Source organism: Cuculus canorus, chromosome 15, assembly GCF_017976375.1.
Source record: "Cuculus canorus isolate bCucCan1 chromosome 15, bCucCan1.pri, whole genome shotgun sequence".
Lineage (NCBI taxonomy): Eukaryota > Metazoa > Chordata > Aves > Cuculiformes > Cuculidae > Cuculus > Cuculus canorus.
Genome location: NC_071415.1, coordinates 9,077,643 through 9,092,411, shown reverse-complemented (window position 1 = coordinate 9,092,411; position 14,769 = coordinate 9,077,643). Strand labels below are relative to the sequence as shown.

At 50.7% G+C, this 14,769-nt stretch overlaps 1 protein-coding gene across 1 annotated transcript; it reads right to left on the bottom strand.

Annotated features, from left to right (window-relative positions):
• Window positions 1–6,583: 6,583 nt before the first annotated feature.
• On the bottom strand, window positions 6,584–12,301 carry SOX8 (SRY-box transcription factor 8). The gene is made up of 3 exons (XM_009562208.2): window positions 11,641–12,301; window positions 9,826–10,064; window positions 6,584–8,910 (listed from the first exon to the last, which is right to left on the bottom strand). The coding sequence occupies exons 1-3, from the start codon at window positions 12,084–12,086 to the stop codon at window positions 8,174–8,176; spliced, it is 1,422 nt and encodes a 473-aa protein (XP_009560503.2). The 5' UTR covers window positions 12,087–12,301; the 3' UTR covers window positions 6,584–8,173.
• Window positions 12,302–14,769: the final 2,468 nt, after the last annotated feature.

Below are 14,769 nucleotides of genomic sequence, written 5' to 3'. Positions count from 1 at the left end.
GAGGACAGGAAGGAGGTTGTCAGAAATGGAGTTATCCCGAACACGCTTCTGAGCAATATTTAAAATGTACTCTTTATCATATGACAATCTCCAGGTTACGCGAAGGTGAAAGCTTTCTATTTCCATTGGGCTGTAATGAATCACTTGTAGGGGGGTGAATAAAAGCCGTATCTTCATTAAAATATTCCCTTTTCCCCAAAAACTCACAACCAGCTGTGTACAGACCTGGCAGTAAACTGCTATTCCTATTTGTTACCCTCTTAAAAAAATAACCACATTCCTCATCAAAATCGCACCTACCCAACGTGCCGGGAATTTTGTTTTATTCTTTCTTTCCCTTCTGTGTGTGGGTTTTATTATAACTCGCAGGCAACTGCTTAACATCACCACCAACAAGGCAACTTTGGCAGAAGCCGCCTCAAAGGATCCATGCGCAAGATATTCAATGAACTTCCTAGCGACCAATAATTCCAGTTGGCTGCTTTTCCTCCAGCCGCATCCGCCCGGCATCGTGGTGTGGAAGCGCTCAGCGCCCCATCGCTCGCTCGCGCCAGCTGCACGAGGCTCCCCCAAACGGCGGCTCTTTGGGAACCAGGGGGGGAAAATCGGGAAAAGTTTATTAGTTTAGGTTTTTTTCCTTTTATTTTTTTTTTACTAAATGAATCTACTTCTCACAAGTCGAAATATTTACTCCTGTTTCTGGACGCGCGCACACACACACACACAAAAAAATTAATAAAACTCTTCACGGAGATTCTGATTCCCAATTATTTTGCCTTCGTAAAGTTAAGGCAAAAAAAAAAATCTCAACTTTGTTTGTGCATTCTTATTGCAAATACAATGCCAACAATGGCCAAATAGACAGCATAATAAATAGCACCACAATGCCAACATAAAGGCCTTTCTGGTACTGCATACAAAATATAAACTGTGCCATGCCATTATTATTCCGGAGCCCTTGCTGAAACAGTGCAGTTGAAATTCCACCCCCAATGTGCACCTAATCAGCCATTCAGAGCCCCTTAATGACTTGTCAGTTCTTTGCCCTGCCATTTTCTGTCCAATTAATTCTTTTATTGTGCACCGGATAAAGGAAGACAAAGGCCTTCCATGCAATAATGAATCATTAAAATTCAGCAGCTCCTCTCTTGTGCTCTTGGCTCCTCACCAGCAATTCAGGCTGTTTCACATTCGTTATGTGTGTGGTGGTTAAAATTCACTCTACCTCAAACAAGACCTTTCAAAATGCTTAACCCTTTCCTGGGTGAAGACCTCCGTCACCACGTTGGGAATTTAGACACACGGGGAATGAGAAAGGAATAGGAGGGGGACGAGGGAGGGGAGGAGAAAGGCAGGCAGAGGTATTTTGGGTAAATGTTTTAATATCACGTCTCTGACAGTCACAATATTGCCTGTGCACACAGCCACAAACAAATACAGGGAGCAGGAGCCAACGCCAGCGCGGCTGCGAGAGCGGCCGGGCTACGGAGCCGCGGTGGGACAGGTGGATGAGTGCCACTGCTCCTGCCCAGGCAGCGCCTTCCGACCCACGCTGGCAGCTTTGCATCGCTTTCCCTAAACCAACACAGCCCCGGGAGAGGGTGGTGGAGGCAGGGAGGGACACCCTCTTATTTTGGATTAGGAGCGGCTTGGTTAAGATAAACTGAAAGGAGACGGCTTTAAACCTGAATAAGTGTGTCCAACTGGCTTTTTTTTTGTACCGGCTTCACTAAATCAGGTCAAAACCAACACTCCAGTTAAGCCAATGACACACGGTGCACGGCTGAGCTCCGCAGCCATATGGGAGCAGCATAATAGGAGTCAGCGGGAATGCTGGCGGCTTCTTCCAAGCATGGGGAGGGCAGAGCCCCACGTTTCAGCAGCACCCAAGTGCCAAACCATTTCTGAGCAAGAGCTCCTGGGCTGGTGGCAATGGCCATCCCACCTGTGACTCCTGTGCCACCGCGGTGGCTCTCAGCCAGGCAACACCCCTGGCCACCTGCCGCAGAAGCAAGGCGGAGGTTGGGGTTTTGACCCCTGTTGGAACTGTTCTTATCGGTTTTATGGAAGGACATTGGCTGCCATTTCCTCCCTCGCACAGCAAGGTTCTGCAGAAAAATAAACTCACTTTCCGCCTAAGCCACAAAACCAATTGCTGCTCTGAGCACAGCCCCTCTGCTGAAATCTGCACTTCTCTGCAAATACAACACCAAGATCCTCAACTGTGACAGAAACCCCATGGTCCAAGACCCCCCCCCAGGAGCTGCCTGGGCTGAGCAAAGGGCTGGTGTTCCCAAAAACCCACGCTTGCCATCAGGGAGCAGCCCCTGCATCGCATCACATTGCATCACATCCCATCGCAGCGCGCCGGCGGGGATTGCCCTGCAACCCCTGCGGCTCCAGTGTGGGCTGGGGCTGCAGGACGGCAGGAGAATGAAGCAATTTGTAATAAGTACCATTTTCTGTGGTTTGGGCTCTAGGGGAGTATTTTTAGCTCCTGGTGACTCATTTGGGAAATGGCTTCCCCTCCCTAAGCCTCATCCTTTGCTACTTGGTACCATCCTTAATTCCTGTGTATAAGAAGTGAACTTAGAATGACACCACCACGACTCAGCTGGGAAGTGGGGGGGGAGGTGGGACCAGGGCTGGGCGAGGTCAACCTGGCTGCCACGGTCCTGTGCAGCTCCTCTACCTTCTCTAATTAGGGCATTGTGTGATGAACTCCCCCAAAACTTCGTAGAGCCTCTGCAGGGTCACCAAGGAAGAGTGGAGCAGTGGTGAGGTACAGGGTGACCATGCAATGCTCACGGAGCAGTCAGAAGCTGACGTGAAACCCTCTGCTTTCACTCCGAAGGAGAGCTTGAATCCCTTCTGCTGTGAATTCATGCTTAAGAATTTGCTTTTGGATGTAAAAGCTCCCTAAACAAACTGTACCCAACCTCATGGTCTTGAAGACTGAAAACAGGGCAATATTGGAGTCTCCATAAAGCCTTCCCCAAGGGCTGGGCTGATCCAGGCTCCAAGGCGACCAGTGCTGTCCCATGCTGTGTTCACTGTGGCATCTCCTCAGCTCGCCCAGCGCTGTCACTGCAGCTTCTGTGGCCACAGAGCCTTCCCAAGGGCTCGCCCAGCGCTGCTCCTGCTCCCCAAACCTCTCCACTCTGCAGGCAGCGTAGCTCTGCCCTAGCAGGGTCACTGGCTGCAGCATCTCCCTGCTAGCCTGGAAACAGCTTCTGCTGCCCTCCTGGCTCTGAAACGTCGCAATCTCCAAATGGCAATCATATTATTTTTATTTTAGATCTAATATTTCTGCCTCCAGATCACAGGCAATGTGCAAGCAGGGACTGTGAGCCCCTGGCTTTGGCCACAGGAGGAGAAATGTGGCAGAGGGAGGGGGCAGCCACACATCTCTTCTCCCATCCAGCACCAGGCTGGAGGTGCCAGGTGAGGACAGGCAGCTCCGCAGCTCCGCTTCCAGGAGCAACATGCAAGGATGGCCAAATCCCTATGTTCAGATCCCCTGGGATGTGCGGGGAGCAGCCCTGAGTGCGGCTGTCCCATACCCCAACTCTCACAGCCCTGCATCTTGCAGCAGAACAGAGCTGTGTGTTGGCTCCAGTTTTTCCAGCTGGAAAATCCAGACATCCCAAAGAGGTCAATCCATAAACAGGGAGGAGGGATGGACCTGTGCGGAAGCTGATTAAAGCTGAATGCACTCATAGAAATGTCATTTCAGAATTTCTTTGCCATAAACTCAATATCCAATTATAAAAACTGTGCAACAAAAGTTGATATCACTCCAGGAAAAATTATAATAAGGAGGATGGGAAGGGACTTTTTCCACCGTGCAGAAGGAATGTGGACACAGTCTATAAAACTAATTTCCTCTTTCTTACTAAACAGTACCTTCTGAGCCCTTCAGACAAATAGCAACATTCATTATTCTCTGCACCCAAAATAAAAAAAAGAGGAACTTTTATCGCTTGTGTATTCCTGCAATTATCTTGAGAACCCTTTTTTGTTGACAGCCAGGGGTCAAAAGCCGGTCTTGGTTTCACCTGATCTCATTGACTTCTGCAAAGACATTCCAGCTTCACGCCAACACAAGAGCCATCAGAGCCGGGCGCGGGACACACAATGCTGCCATTCACGTCAGGAAGACGCTCGGCTCATGGAAAATCGCTTCTTTCTGTAGACGATAGCCCCACATAGAATGGGAGGAAGGCACAATGAGTGAAAATGCATTCGCACAAACAGCGTTAATTTCTAATCAAAATGCTCTTTTCTGAATACAAACTGTGACTGGGACCAGTGGGTTTCTTCTAGGGAAAAGAAATAAGAGCCTTGTGTGTTTAAGTATAAATCTAAGCATGGGGGATGAACTTGTGGTGCCCTTAGAGCTTCCCAGCTCCCCCCAAAAGCCCGAGTCACTGGGATTATTCAGGCCAGTTTTACCTGTCTGTCATCTCCTTGAAGATCCATTCTGTGACGTCTTTGCATTTTACTCAACAGCAAATGTGCAGCCAGTTTTCCCCCCACTGCAGGATGCCAACAACTAGTTGAAAGTCACTATTCAGCGTTAGCTATTCCAACGGGAGCCGCTTCCAGGAGCTGCAGAGGGGGCTCAGGGCTCACATTACCCCTCGTGCCCACCAAGCGCTTCAGCTCTACCGCCTTTTCTTCCTGCAAACATTAGTAAAAGCTAACTTGGTTTTGCAAAGCTCATAGAAAGCAACACCAAGCAGAAAGGAAGCATGGCCAAAAGCAAACGGATTTAAAACCTGCACGGTTTGGATGTGCATGTCCTTGGTGCAGCCGCAAGGCTGGGCCCCCCCCGGCCTCTGCAGCCCCGGGGGGGGAGAGCAGATCTCCACGCAGACACCCTGCAGCTCCGCAATGTGCCAACGCTGTTGCGAATGCTCAACGTCCCCCCGCCCCGCGTTAACTAAGCTGGTACAAAGCACTGCTAGGAGAAGAAAAAGGAGAGAGGGAAAGCTTGGGAGCATTCCCCAAGCCTGCAACTGAGACCCATCCTTCTGGGAGCACAACATCACTCTCTCCCATCAGCCAGAGGCGCTGCGGTGGATTCTGTAGTTTCAGTATTTGGGTGATTTATGCATGAAGGTATTTTAACTCTAAATATCAACAAGGTCGCTGTAAGCTTTGCTCTCAGACATCAAGAAGAAAGCAAAGCACTTCTGCTCCCAGCTCACCTTTTTCCATCTTTCCCTGCAGTGTGTGACTGGAGAGGAAGCCCAACACGCGGAACATGCTGAGCCAAAAAGCATCTATTTTTTGAGCTCGAGTTGGGATTAGACTTGAAACTTTCATTGTAAGCAGAGGGAGGAGAAAGAAGGAGAGCAAGCCTCCTCTGAGAACCAGTCTGCAGCTTTGGCCGATCGCATAATAAAGTTGTTTTGCCAGCAATTTTGTAAACGAGCACAGCAAAAGCGGCGTCCAGTTACGGACGCTCTTGGCAGATGCCACAAACAGCAAACGTTCATCAAGACACTGATGTGCAGACATTGTTAATGTTCTTGAGCTTCATTAATTGTCATCACATTTATTCCCCCCCCCCCCGCCGCCAAGTTAAAACATTTTTCACGGTGCTGCACTGCAACCAAGTCCTGAGCATGTTTCGGCACTGCCCAAATCCCAACCCTTTCCTCCCAGTTGAAAATCTCATGTGGTTTTCTGAACTGGTGAAACCAAACTGCAACTGAAATCACAAATGCAATCATTTTAATGACTGTATTAAAAAAAAAAAAATGCTACATGCAACACGATTTTGCTGCTACTGTAACTCAGAGGTAAGTATTTACGAGGTCTCGCCAAGCAGAAAACAGAATTTGGTGCTGTAAAATTCCTCTGTGCAATACAGAATAAAGTGAACTTTGTCAAAACCAGCGCAGCCGGACCTTGCAAACCCTTGCTCATGTGAGCAGTCTCAATGAAATCCTATGAAATCCTTGGGATTACGGGGAGGGAAATAGAGCTCTCAAAGAAATAAAGGTAATATTTTTTTTAAATCTCATAGCAAGGCACCATTTAAGTGAAGTTTCCATTAAAGGAACAAGGGGAAAAAAGAAACAAAAAAACCCCAAGAAACCCAACAAGGCATTAGGAGAACAGAAAACCTTGGTCAAATGGTTTTATTCCAAACAGCCTGTCTCCTCCTAAGCTGTTCTCCGCATGTCTTCTCGGCACAGAAATAGAATTGCTTGGTTAGAAAAGACCTTTGAGATAGAGTCCAATCGTACCTGTCCAGTACTTAATCATCCTTGAGCACTTTGTCTGCCCATCTTTTAAACCTCTCCAGGGATGGTGACTCCACTGCCTCCTCAGGCAGTGATGCCGGTGCCTGAGAACCCTTTCAGTGAAGAAATCTTTCCTGATGTCCATTCTGAACCTGCCCTGGTGAAACTTGAGGCCATTTCCTCTCATCCTATCACTTGGGAGAAGAGCCCAGCACCCACCTCGCTTAAACCTCCTTTCAGGGAGCTGCAGACAGGGATGAGGTCTCCCCTAAACAGGCTCAAGCAGAAAGAAAACAGAACACAGCCTTGATAAAAAGCGATTTTTAATTTTATCAAATCGATCTGTACAAAAGTTAGCATTGCTTAGTGAGAAGCGAGTGAAGAGAGCAGATAAGTAACAGCCAAAGTCTTCCAAACTTTATACAGAAAAATAGATTGCATAAAAATGAGTTTTCTGTATTTTCCCCCACCCCCGCGTCCCCCAAAAGGAAATATGCAAAAAAATATTTTTTAGAAAAAGAGTAGGAAACATAGAAAAAGGTAAAAAGGTGATACCCTCTGAAATGTGGTTTTTAGACTTACAAAGGTTTTAAAGGCACAAGTTACCATAAAATAGATGGTTATTATATGCTCAGCATACAATGGAAGAAGTAGAAATATATCAATGAAATATTAGTCTAAAACTAAGTACCTAAACATTTTTTTTTAGTGGAGAAGATTTTTAGTTTCACAGCTTGATGGGTGATATCTGGTCCCTAGAAAGCCAAAATTAAAGCAGAAGGTGATCATTTCTCATTAAATTACAGCTTCCTATAAAGTAGTCCTGGTTCAGAAAGTGGACAAAGACTCTGCAATGCCTTCAATCCAAATTTAACGCCCCAAAAGCAGGTAGCCACAAAAATCTCCTGCTCCTTTTTGCAACCGTTTGAGCCTCCCAATTGAATTAGTAACATTTCCCACCCACCCCCCACACCACCTTGTTATTTTTCATTCCCGTTTTGAGTTGCCTGCAATGGGCCGATGCGCTCGGTCCCTCTCAACCACGACCGCTGCAGCGGTTCCAAACAGAAAAACCCCAAACCAACCAAAATCTCTAGCCTCATAACACCATTTTATTGTATCATCTCCACTATTTTGATGCTCCCTCCCCACCCCATCTTTAAAAATCTTTTAAAATTCTACTTTTTGCACAAAATTACTTCATTAATTAAAAGACAAAATAATACAGAACATAAATACATATTTAACAGATTTAAAAAAAAAAAAACAAAAAACAAAACCACTTTAAGCTTCCCAAACCAAAACAAAATGTTAATTACAGCCAAACCTTGCTTAGAAGAACTCTTGACTAAAAAAAACAAACACTTCAGACATTTAATAGGTTGGTCCCACCAGATTTATTTGTTCCCAGGAGGTTGTTCCGAGGAATAGCCAGGTTTTCGGGTTTCGTCCGCCTTGGTCCGAGTGAGTTCTTGCCCTCAAGGTTGGTCCGTTCCTCACATTGCAATAGACCCTTAAAGTCTCAAACAGGTTTTTTTTCTTCCCCCCCCTCTCCCCACCCCCCTGCTCCACTTTTGCACTTGTCAGCTTCCACAACGAGTTCAGTTCAGTCCTCACAGAGGAGTCGAATGGTTCTGTCCTTCATTTAGTCAAAAGGAATTGCCGGTCCTTTTCTTCTTTTCTTTTAATTATTTCTTGATTTTTATTTTTTTTTTTTTAAATTGTATTAATTAAAGAAAAATAGAGCTCTGTCCTTTCGGAGAGTTTTGAAGCAAGGGGACATCCAGTCGCAACGAGCAGAGTTCCCAGTGGCTCAGGAGGCACTTCAGAAACTATCGCGGCACTCCACGCTCTTCGTCTTCATTCTTTCCTTAGTGCATACATTGGGGAAGCCCTCGGGGGGCTCTGTGCATCCTTTAAGGCCTCGTCAGGGTCGTATAGACCGGCTGCTCCCAGTTAGCGGTGGGGCTGTGAGCCGGCGGGATGGACAAGCCGTTGAGGATGGGTGTTGCATAGGGACGGCGGGAGGAGTGGAAATAGGGATACTGGTAAATGCTGGAGGGGTAGCCGGGGTAGGGGTTGTAGTAGTTGGAGCTCTGGAGGTCCGTGTAGTCACACTGGGAGCTGGAGAAGGAAGCGGCGGCCGTGGCAGTGGAGGCCGTGGTGGCACAAGCCTGGGCGCTGTAGGAGCCGTAGTCGGAGTGTGCGGGGGAGCCGTGGGATTGGTCGCTGTAGTGGCTGGGGCTCAGCTGCTCCGTTTTGATGTGTGGCCTTTGCTGGCCTGAGTCGGCAGATGACGGTGATGCCGAGGCCGGGCTTTTGTGAGTCCAGACCTGGTTGGTCCCGCCGGTGCCCGTGGCCGAGTGGGAGTAGGATGCGCCGTAGGAGCCGGCGGCAGCGTTGGGACCGTGGTCAGCCGGCATGGCAGCGTGGCCATTGAGTGGCAGGTACTGGTCGAACTCGTGCACATCGAAGGTCTCCATGTTGTTGATGACCTCGCTACTCAGCTCTGAGATGTCCACGTTGCTGAAATCGATGTTCTGGCGGCCGCTCTCCACGAGGCGGCGGCCCTCGTGCTTCAGCTCCTGCTTGCTGCCGTGGTGGAGGTCGGTTTTGGGGGTGGTAGGTGGGGTGGGTGGCCCATGGGTCTGTCCTGGGGACGAAGGGACAGCAAGATGGTAACAACAGCATTCACAAAACTACAGACTCCTTCAAGGAGGATTAAAAAAAAAAATGCACATTTCTCTCTCTTCCTACTGCAAGAGGTAAAGGAGGATTTAAACCTACAGCCTCGTGCTGGAGGTGGCTGATGTCCCCCTGTGACTGTGCCAAGGACCATGTCCTCGGCCAGGGTAAACCACTCACATGGGAGCGGGAAGGAGAAGCCGGGGAGTGCACTGTGCGCATCAGAGTCACTTTGGGACATGTCAGGACACCCTAGGCTGCACAAACTCTCCCTCTCCTGGGAAGCAGAACCAGGGAATGTATTCAGAAGGATCTGCTCAGCCTCTCCTTGTGGGCAGCCTGAAGCCAGTTGGGGTCTCCCAAAGGCAGAGAAGCCATCCCAGCAGAGCGGGCTGGAGCTGGGATCCCCAGCCAGGCTGGGCGAGAGCGCAGACGCATCTGAAGCTGCAGGACATTCGCAATCCTCCTGGAATCTGTCAACACGCGCCCTGTGCCAATTCGCAGCACTGCCGAGAAGCAAGGAGCTTTGGGGGGAAGCCACGTCTCCAGGACCCACCACTCCAGGCCCCCTTTGCATGGCAAACAGACTATTAACCTTTATTCCCTCGCAATTAATTCTCCCTGCTCCCAGGCCAGCTGGGAAACGGGGAGCCCTGCACTTTGGGGATTTCCTATCACAGAGTCAGCTCCATAAGCATTTACTAAAGAAAAGCATCACCACGTTCACAGCTTGGTGCAAACCCACAACTCTCAGGGCAACGACTCCTTTTGGATGGCCCAAATCGCACTGATTTTCATCCGCGGGGCAGATGAGCCCGTGCCCACCAGCGGGTTCACATCCCAAAGCAACGCGCCAGGGACATGCAGATGGTTTTGCCTTTACCTGTGTGATCACCGTGATGGTGGGAATCAGCCATGCCTCCCAGCCCACTGTCCGCTTTGTAGATCTGTGTGCCCGCATGGTGGCTGAGCTCAGCTCCCGAGTCGGAGTCGCTCTGCCCGGCTTTTACGCTTTTCCTCCTCCGTGGCTGGTATTTATAATCCGGGTGATCCTTTTTGTGCTGGACCCTGAGCCGCTCAGCTTCTTCCACAAAGGGACGCTTCTCATTTTCACTTAATAAACTGGTTTGGGAAGGATTTAAAAAATAAGGAGGAAGGAAGAAAAAAAGAATCCAAAATTAATGTCTTTTCCTTAGAAGTTTTCAGCCTGTTTTCAGACTCGCATTCCCACTTTCCACACGCTGATTTGAGTAACCGGAAAATGAACTACAAAATTAATTTGTTGGGGCAAAAAAGAGTTAGACTATGTTGCAAAAATGTGTTAAAATACCAGCTACAGAGGCGTGAAAGACACTGACCACTGTGGATACCAATAACGGGGCAAAACAAAATCCCCCTGCCCCATTTTAAATGTCTTTGCCAAATATTAATCCTATGTTTGTCCTTCAAATGCTACCACCTCGCCACAACAAACGCTGCCGGTTTTCAGCTTTCTTTGGTGCTTATAAAAAAAACACGAAGGCAAGAGATTATTTCTTTCAAAACTCCCCCCAGCCCTCTCTTTGTAAGCTCTTGGAGAGTCTCGGGCTGCAGCAGGAGCGTCGCTGGCCCAAGTGGGCAGGAACGCTGCAAGCTTGGTACGGCCAGACACGACGGAACACACCATGCGGTAAAACGTGGCTCATTTTGGAGCAGTGGAAAGCTGAGCCGCTCAGCAAGAAAAGTTTGCAGCACTGAACACGCAGATAAGAAGGGAAATTGGAAAGAAGATTAAAATAATTGTGAAAAATCGGCTTGGTCAGTTTGTTTAGCAGCAAGCAAGCAAGGTAGGGGAAAAAAAAAAACTTACAAAAAGCCATTGTAAAAGAAGTAATTTAAAAAAAATACACTCTCCTCGGGAGAGGGACACAGGAAACCATGGCCAGGAGTGGAGCAGGGAACCAGTTACGGTTCATGCTCAGTGATGGAGCAGACGGAATCCACATGTGACCCAGCGCTGGGACAGGACCCTCTGGCCGAGCCCGCTGCAGACGTGGGTGCGCAGACCCCTCCACGGGGGCTGTTTTGGAGCAAGGACCAGCGAGTCCTTTGCGGGGTGCTCTGGGGAATCCCTGTACTTGGGCTTGAAACGCTCTAAAAATCTCCCACGGGACAAAAAAAAAAAAAAAATAATAAAGAAGATTATATATATATTTTAAAAAGCGGAGGGAGGGGGATCGGGCTACGCATCCCGAGGCAAAACCCTCATCACCTGCCTGGGCAGTCCTCGGGGGTCCAGAGCGGCTGCGAATTGGATACGCGGAGCGAGGATGCGGAGCGGGGATGGACGCGACGGAATGAGGATGCGGGGGGGATGCGCGGAGCAAGGATAAACGGTACGGAGAGAGGATGGACGGCACGGAGAGAGGATGCGGGGAAGGATGCGCAGAGCGAGGATGGACGGCACGGAGCATAGATGCTGAGCGGGGATGCGCGGCACAGAGAGAGGATGCGGGGAGGATGTGCGGAGCGAGAATGAACCGCACGGAAAGGACGCGAGGGGGATTTGTGGCATGGAGTGAGGATGGACGGCACCGAAAGAGGATGCGGGGGGAGGATGCGAGGAGCGGGGATGAACCGCACGGAGCGAGGATGCAGAGCGAGGATGCGCGGCACGGAGAGAGGATTCTTGGAGGGGGATACGCGTCCCGGGACTCACCGCCAGAGCTTGCCCAGGGTCTTGCTGAGCTCGGCGTTGTGCAGATGCGGGTACTGGTCGGCCAGCTTCCTGCGGGCGGCCTGCGCCCACACCATGAAGGCGTTCATGGGCCGCTTGACGTGCGGCTTCGCCTTGAGCGATCCGTTGCCTCGGACGGGCATGGGCACCAGGCTCCAGTCGTAGCCCTTGAGCACCTGCGAGACGGCGTCGCGGATGCAGGCGGGGAAGCGCTCGTCCACCTCGGGCGCGTCCCCCTTAGTGCCCAGCGGGGCGGGGGCGCCGGGCGGGCGCGGGGCGGGCGCGGGGGCGCAGCCCAACCCCTCGGAGCCCGCGGGGGACAGCGGCGAGTCCGAGTCCGAGTCCACGTGGGACATGGAGCTGGTGGTGCCCGCCGGGCTGCAGGGAGCCTCCAGCGCTTTGTCGTGCTCTTCGGTCATGTTGAGCATCGGTGGGGATGGAGGGGAAAAGGGGGCAGGGGAGCGAGGGGCAGAGCCGCCCCGAGGGCGAGGACAAGCCCGAGAAAAGATAAAAGTCGAGAAGAAAAAGAAAATATAAAATAGGAATGCCTAAAAATCAGCCGAAAAGAAAAATAAAAAAGACGAAGGATCAGCCACAAGCAGTCCCGGTGCCGTCTCGGCTCGGCGCCCCGCTCCGCGCCCGCTCCGCGTCCAGTGCGAAGCTCGGCCCCTCGCAACGAGGCACTTTAAGGGGAGGGGAGGCGGCCCCGCCCCAGGCGCCGCTTCCCATTGGAGGAGATTGTATCTTAATTTGAATAAGAGGCGTGGTCTCACCACCCGCCCGTGCTCCCGCCGCTCCACCGCCCCGCCCCGCCCCGGGCGCCGCTTCTCATTGGTGGAGAGGGAGAGCTCATTTGCATAACGGGAGGGACTGCACCGCCCTCCCGCCGCGCCGCCGCCCGGACCCGCCGTCACCCCGGGAGCGGCTGGATGCGTCCCGGCCGCGGTAACCGGCACTATTTCAGCTTCTGTGGGCTCTCTCCTGCTTTTGCTGCTGCAAACTGTCCGGGAGCTGCGTGGTACCGGCGGTAGAACTCCTCCCTGCGCGGGTGGGGATGTGTTTTATACTCACGGTGTGCGGTGGGATCCCCCGTTTTGAGGGGCACCGGGGAGCGGGTGCGGGATTATTCGGGTTTTCGGGGTGCGAAGCCTTTTTCCAAGCCCCACGGGAAGCAGCTGCTGCGGGGAAGAGGTACGGAGCGGTGCCGGGATGGGGCGGCGGCAGGAGCAGCCGCCGCTTCCCGGGGCTCCGGTGTGGCGGGGCGCACCGGGCGGCCCGTGCCTTGTGGACTCCCTTTCCAAGGGGATTCTGGGGAGGAATCGGTGCAAAAATGCGGGTTGCAAGCGGGGCTGAAGCTGCCTCTATTCCGGTGCGACCCGTGTAGCGGTGCAGCCCTGCAGCAGCCGAGCCCCGGTGACTCCGAAGCGCATCCCCGAGCGCATCCTTTCTCCCCAAAGGGCAAATACCGGAGGAAAGCGGCAGATTGCTGGAAAGAACCGAAACGAGCCCCTCCGCACCCCCTGCCTCCCTTCCTCTGCCCGGGGCCGGGCGCGGGGCACCGTGCGGCTCCCCGGGAGCGCAGAGCCGGGGCCGCGCTGCCCGCGGAGGCTTCGCACCGGCCGGAGGAGGATGCGGCACCTCGGGGTGAGCCTTGGGATCCGGGGGGGCTGTGGATGGGTTGCTTTCCAAATCCTCCCTCTGTCAGGTCTGGGTGCGAGAGAGCCCGATGCGGCGGCGCTCCGCAAATTCCCCCCTTTGGAAAAGTCTCCCCGCTCCCCCCGGAGCGCTGCCCAAGCGAGCCCTGGCTTTGCAGCATTTCTTTGGAGCATTTGATTCTAATTAGCAGCGGAATCCATCTTTCTAATTGCGACGGGGGAAAAAAGAAAGAAAAAAAAAAAAAGCAACTCCCCAAATTCCAGTTTGATCCGTTGCTTCCCCCCAGTCCTGGAAAAAGAGGGTCAAGTACAAGATTTACAGGAGGAAAAAAAAAAAAGAAGAAGAAGAGAAATCGTACAAGTGTTTCAGGCTTTCAAAAAGTAACAGGGACGTGGTGTTTTTCAGAGCATTTTCTTTAATTGGTGCCATGTATGATCACCTTGAAATAAAACCGTCATTTCGAATTTAAGTGCAATGCTGTTTAAATGCGTCTGAATGTCCGTCTGCCTTCTTGTGAAAAGCAATTCGTTCTGTTAAAGCGCAAAGTGGGATTTTACTTTATTTAGAATCATAGAATCACCAGGTTGGAAAAGACCTTGTGGATCATCGAATCCAACCATTCCTATCTGCCACTATTAAAAAAGTCTCTCATTTCCTTATTAGCAATTTCCCAAGTTTCTGTTTGCAGAGTCACCAAGTGAGAAACCTTCAGGCAAAGTTTTTTTTAATATGATTTTACAAAGTGTCATTTAAAAAATATTGCCTTTAAGGCTAAAAGTGTACTATATGTGTTGAACTTGCAAGTGAGGATTAATTGAATTTCTCTTCCAGGGCCCAATCCAAAGCTTAATGAAATTGTGGAATAGTTTGTGTTTCCCCGGGCTTTGGACCTGGGTCTCAGCAGTTCTCGGCAGAACCTTTTTTTACTCATCTGACAAATAATTATTGCACATTTTTATAATGCCTGTCTCTTTGAGTTCTCATAGCTCTTTAATAAGTTTACCTTACTGAAATTCTGTGAGTCGGGTAAATTGAATTTCATCCGGTTTAGCAGTGGCTGAGCCAAAGCAATAATCCCTATTTTTAGTCCATCCTTTCAAAGACAGCCTCTCTCGCAGAGTACCTTCCATGGAAGATTCGAACCTTATTGCGTGGCTGAGGCTGGGAAGGGATTTGTGGAACACTCAGAGCTTTGGGACAAGCCCAGAGAGGTAGGAATAAAAATAAGAGCCCTGATTTTTGTATCTCTGCCTTCAACTACAAGTCGAATTCCCGCAAAAGAAGCCCTAAAGAACAGCGGGAATTAGAGACTTGGGTTTTCTTTCCCCGTGCATGCTGCTGCCTTTCACGGCTCCCCAGCCCTGCCCGAGGCAGGGAACTGCATTTCCCTGCTCACGTACTCGAATTCCTCTTTATCCAATGCAGCTAGAAGAAGGAGGATAACTTGCTGTAGTT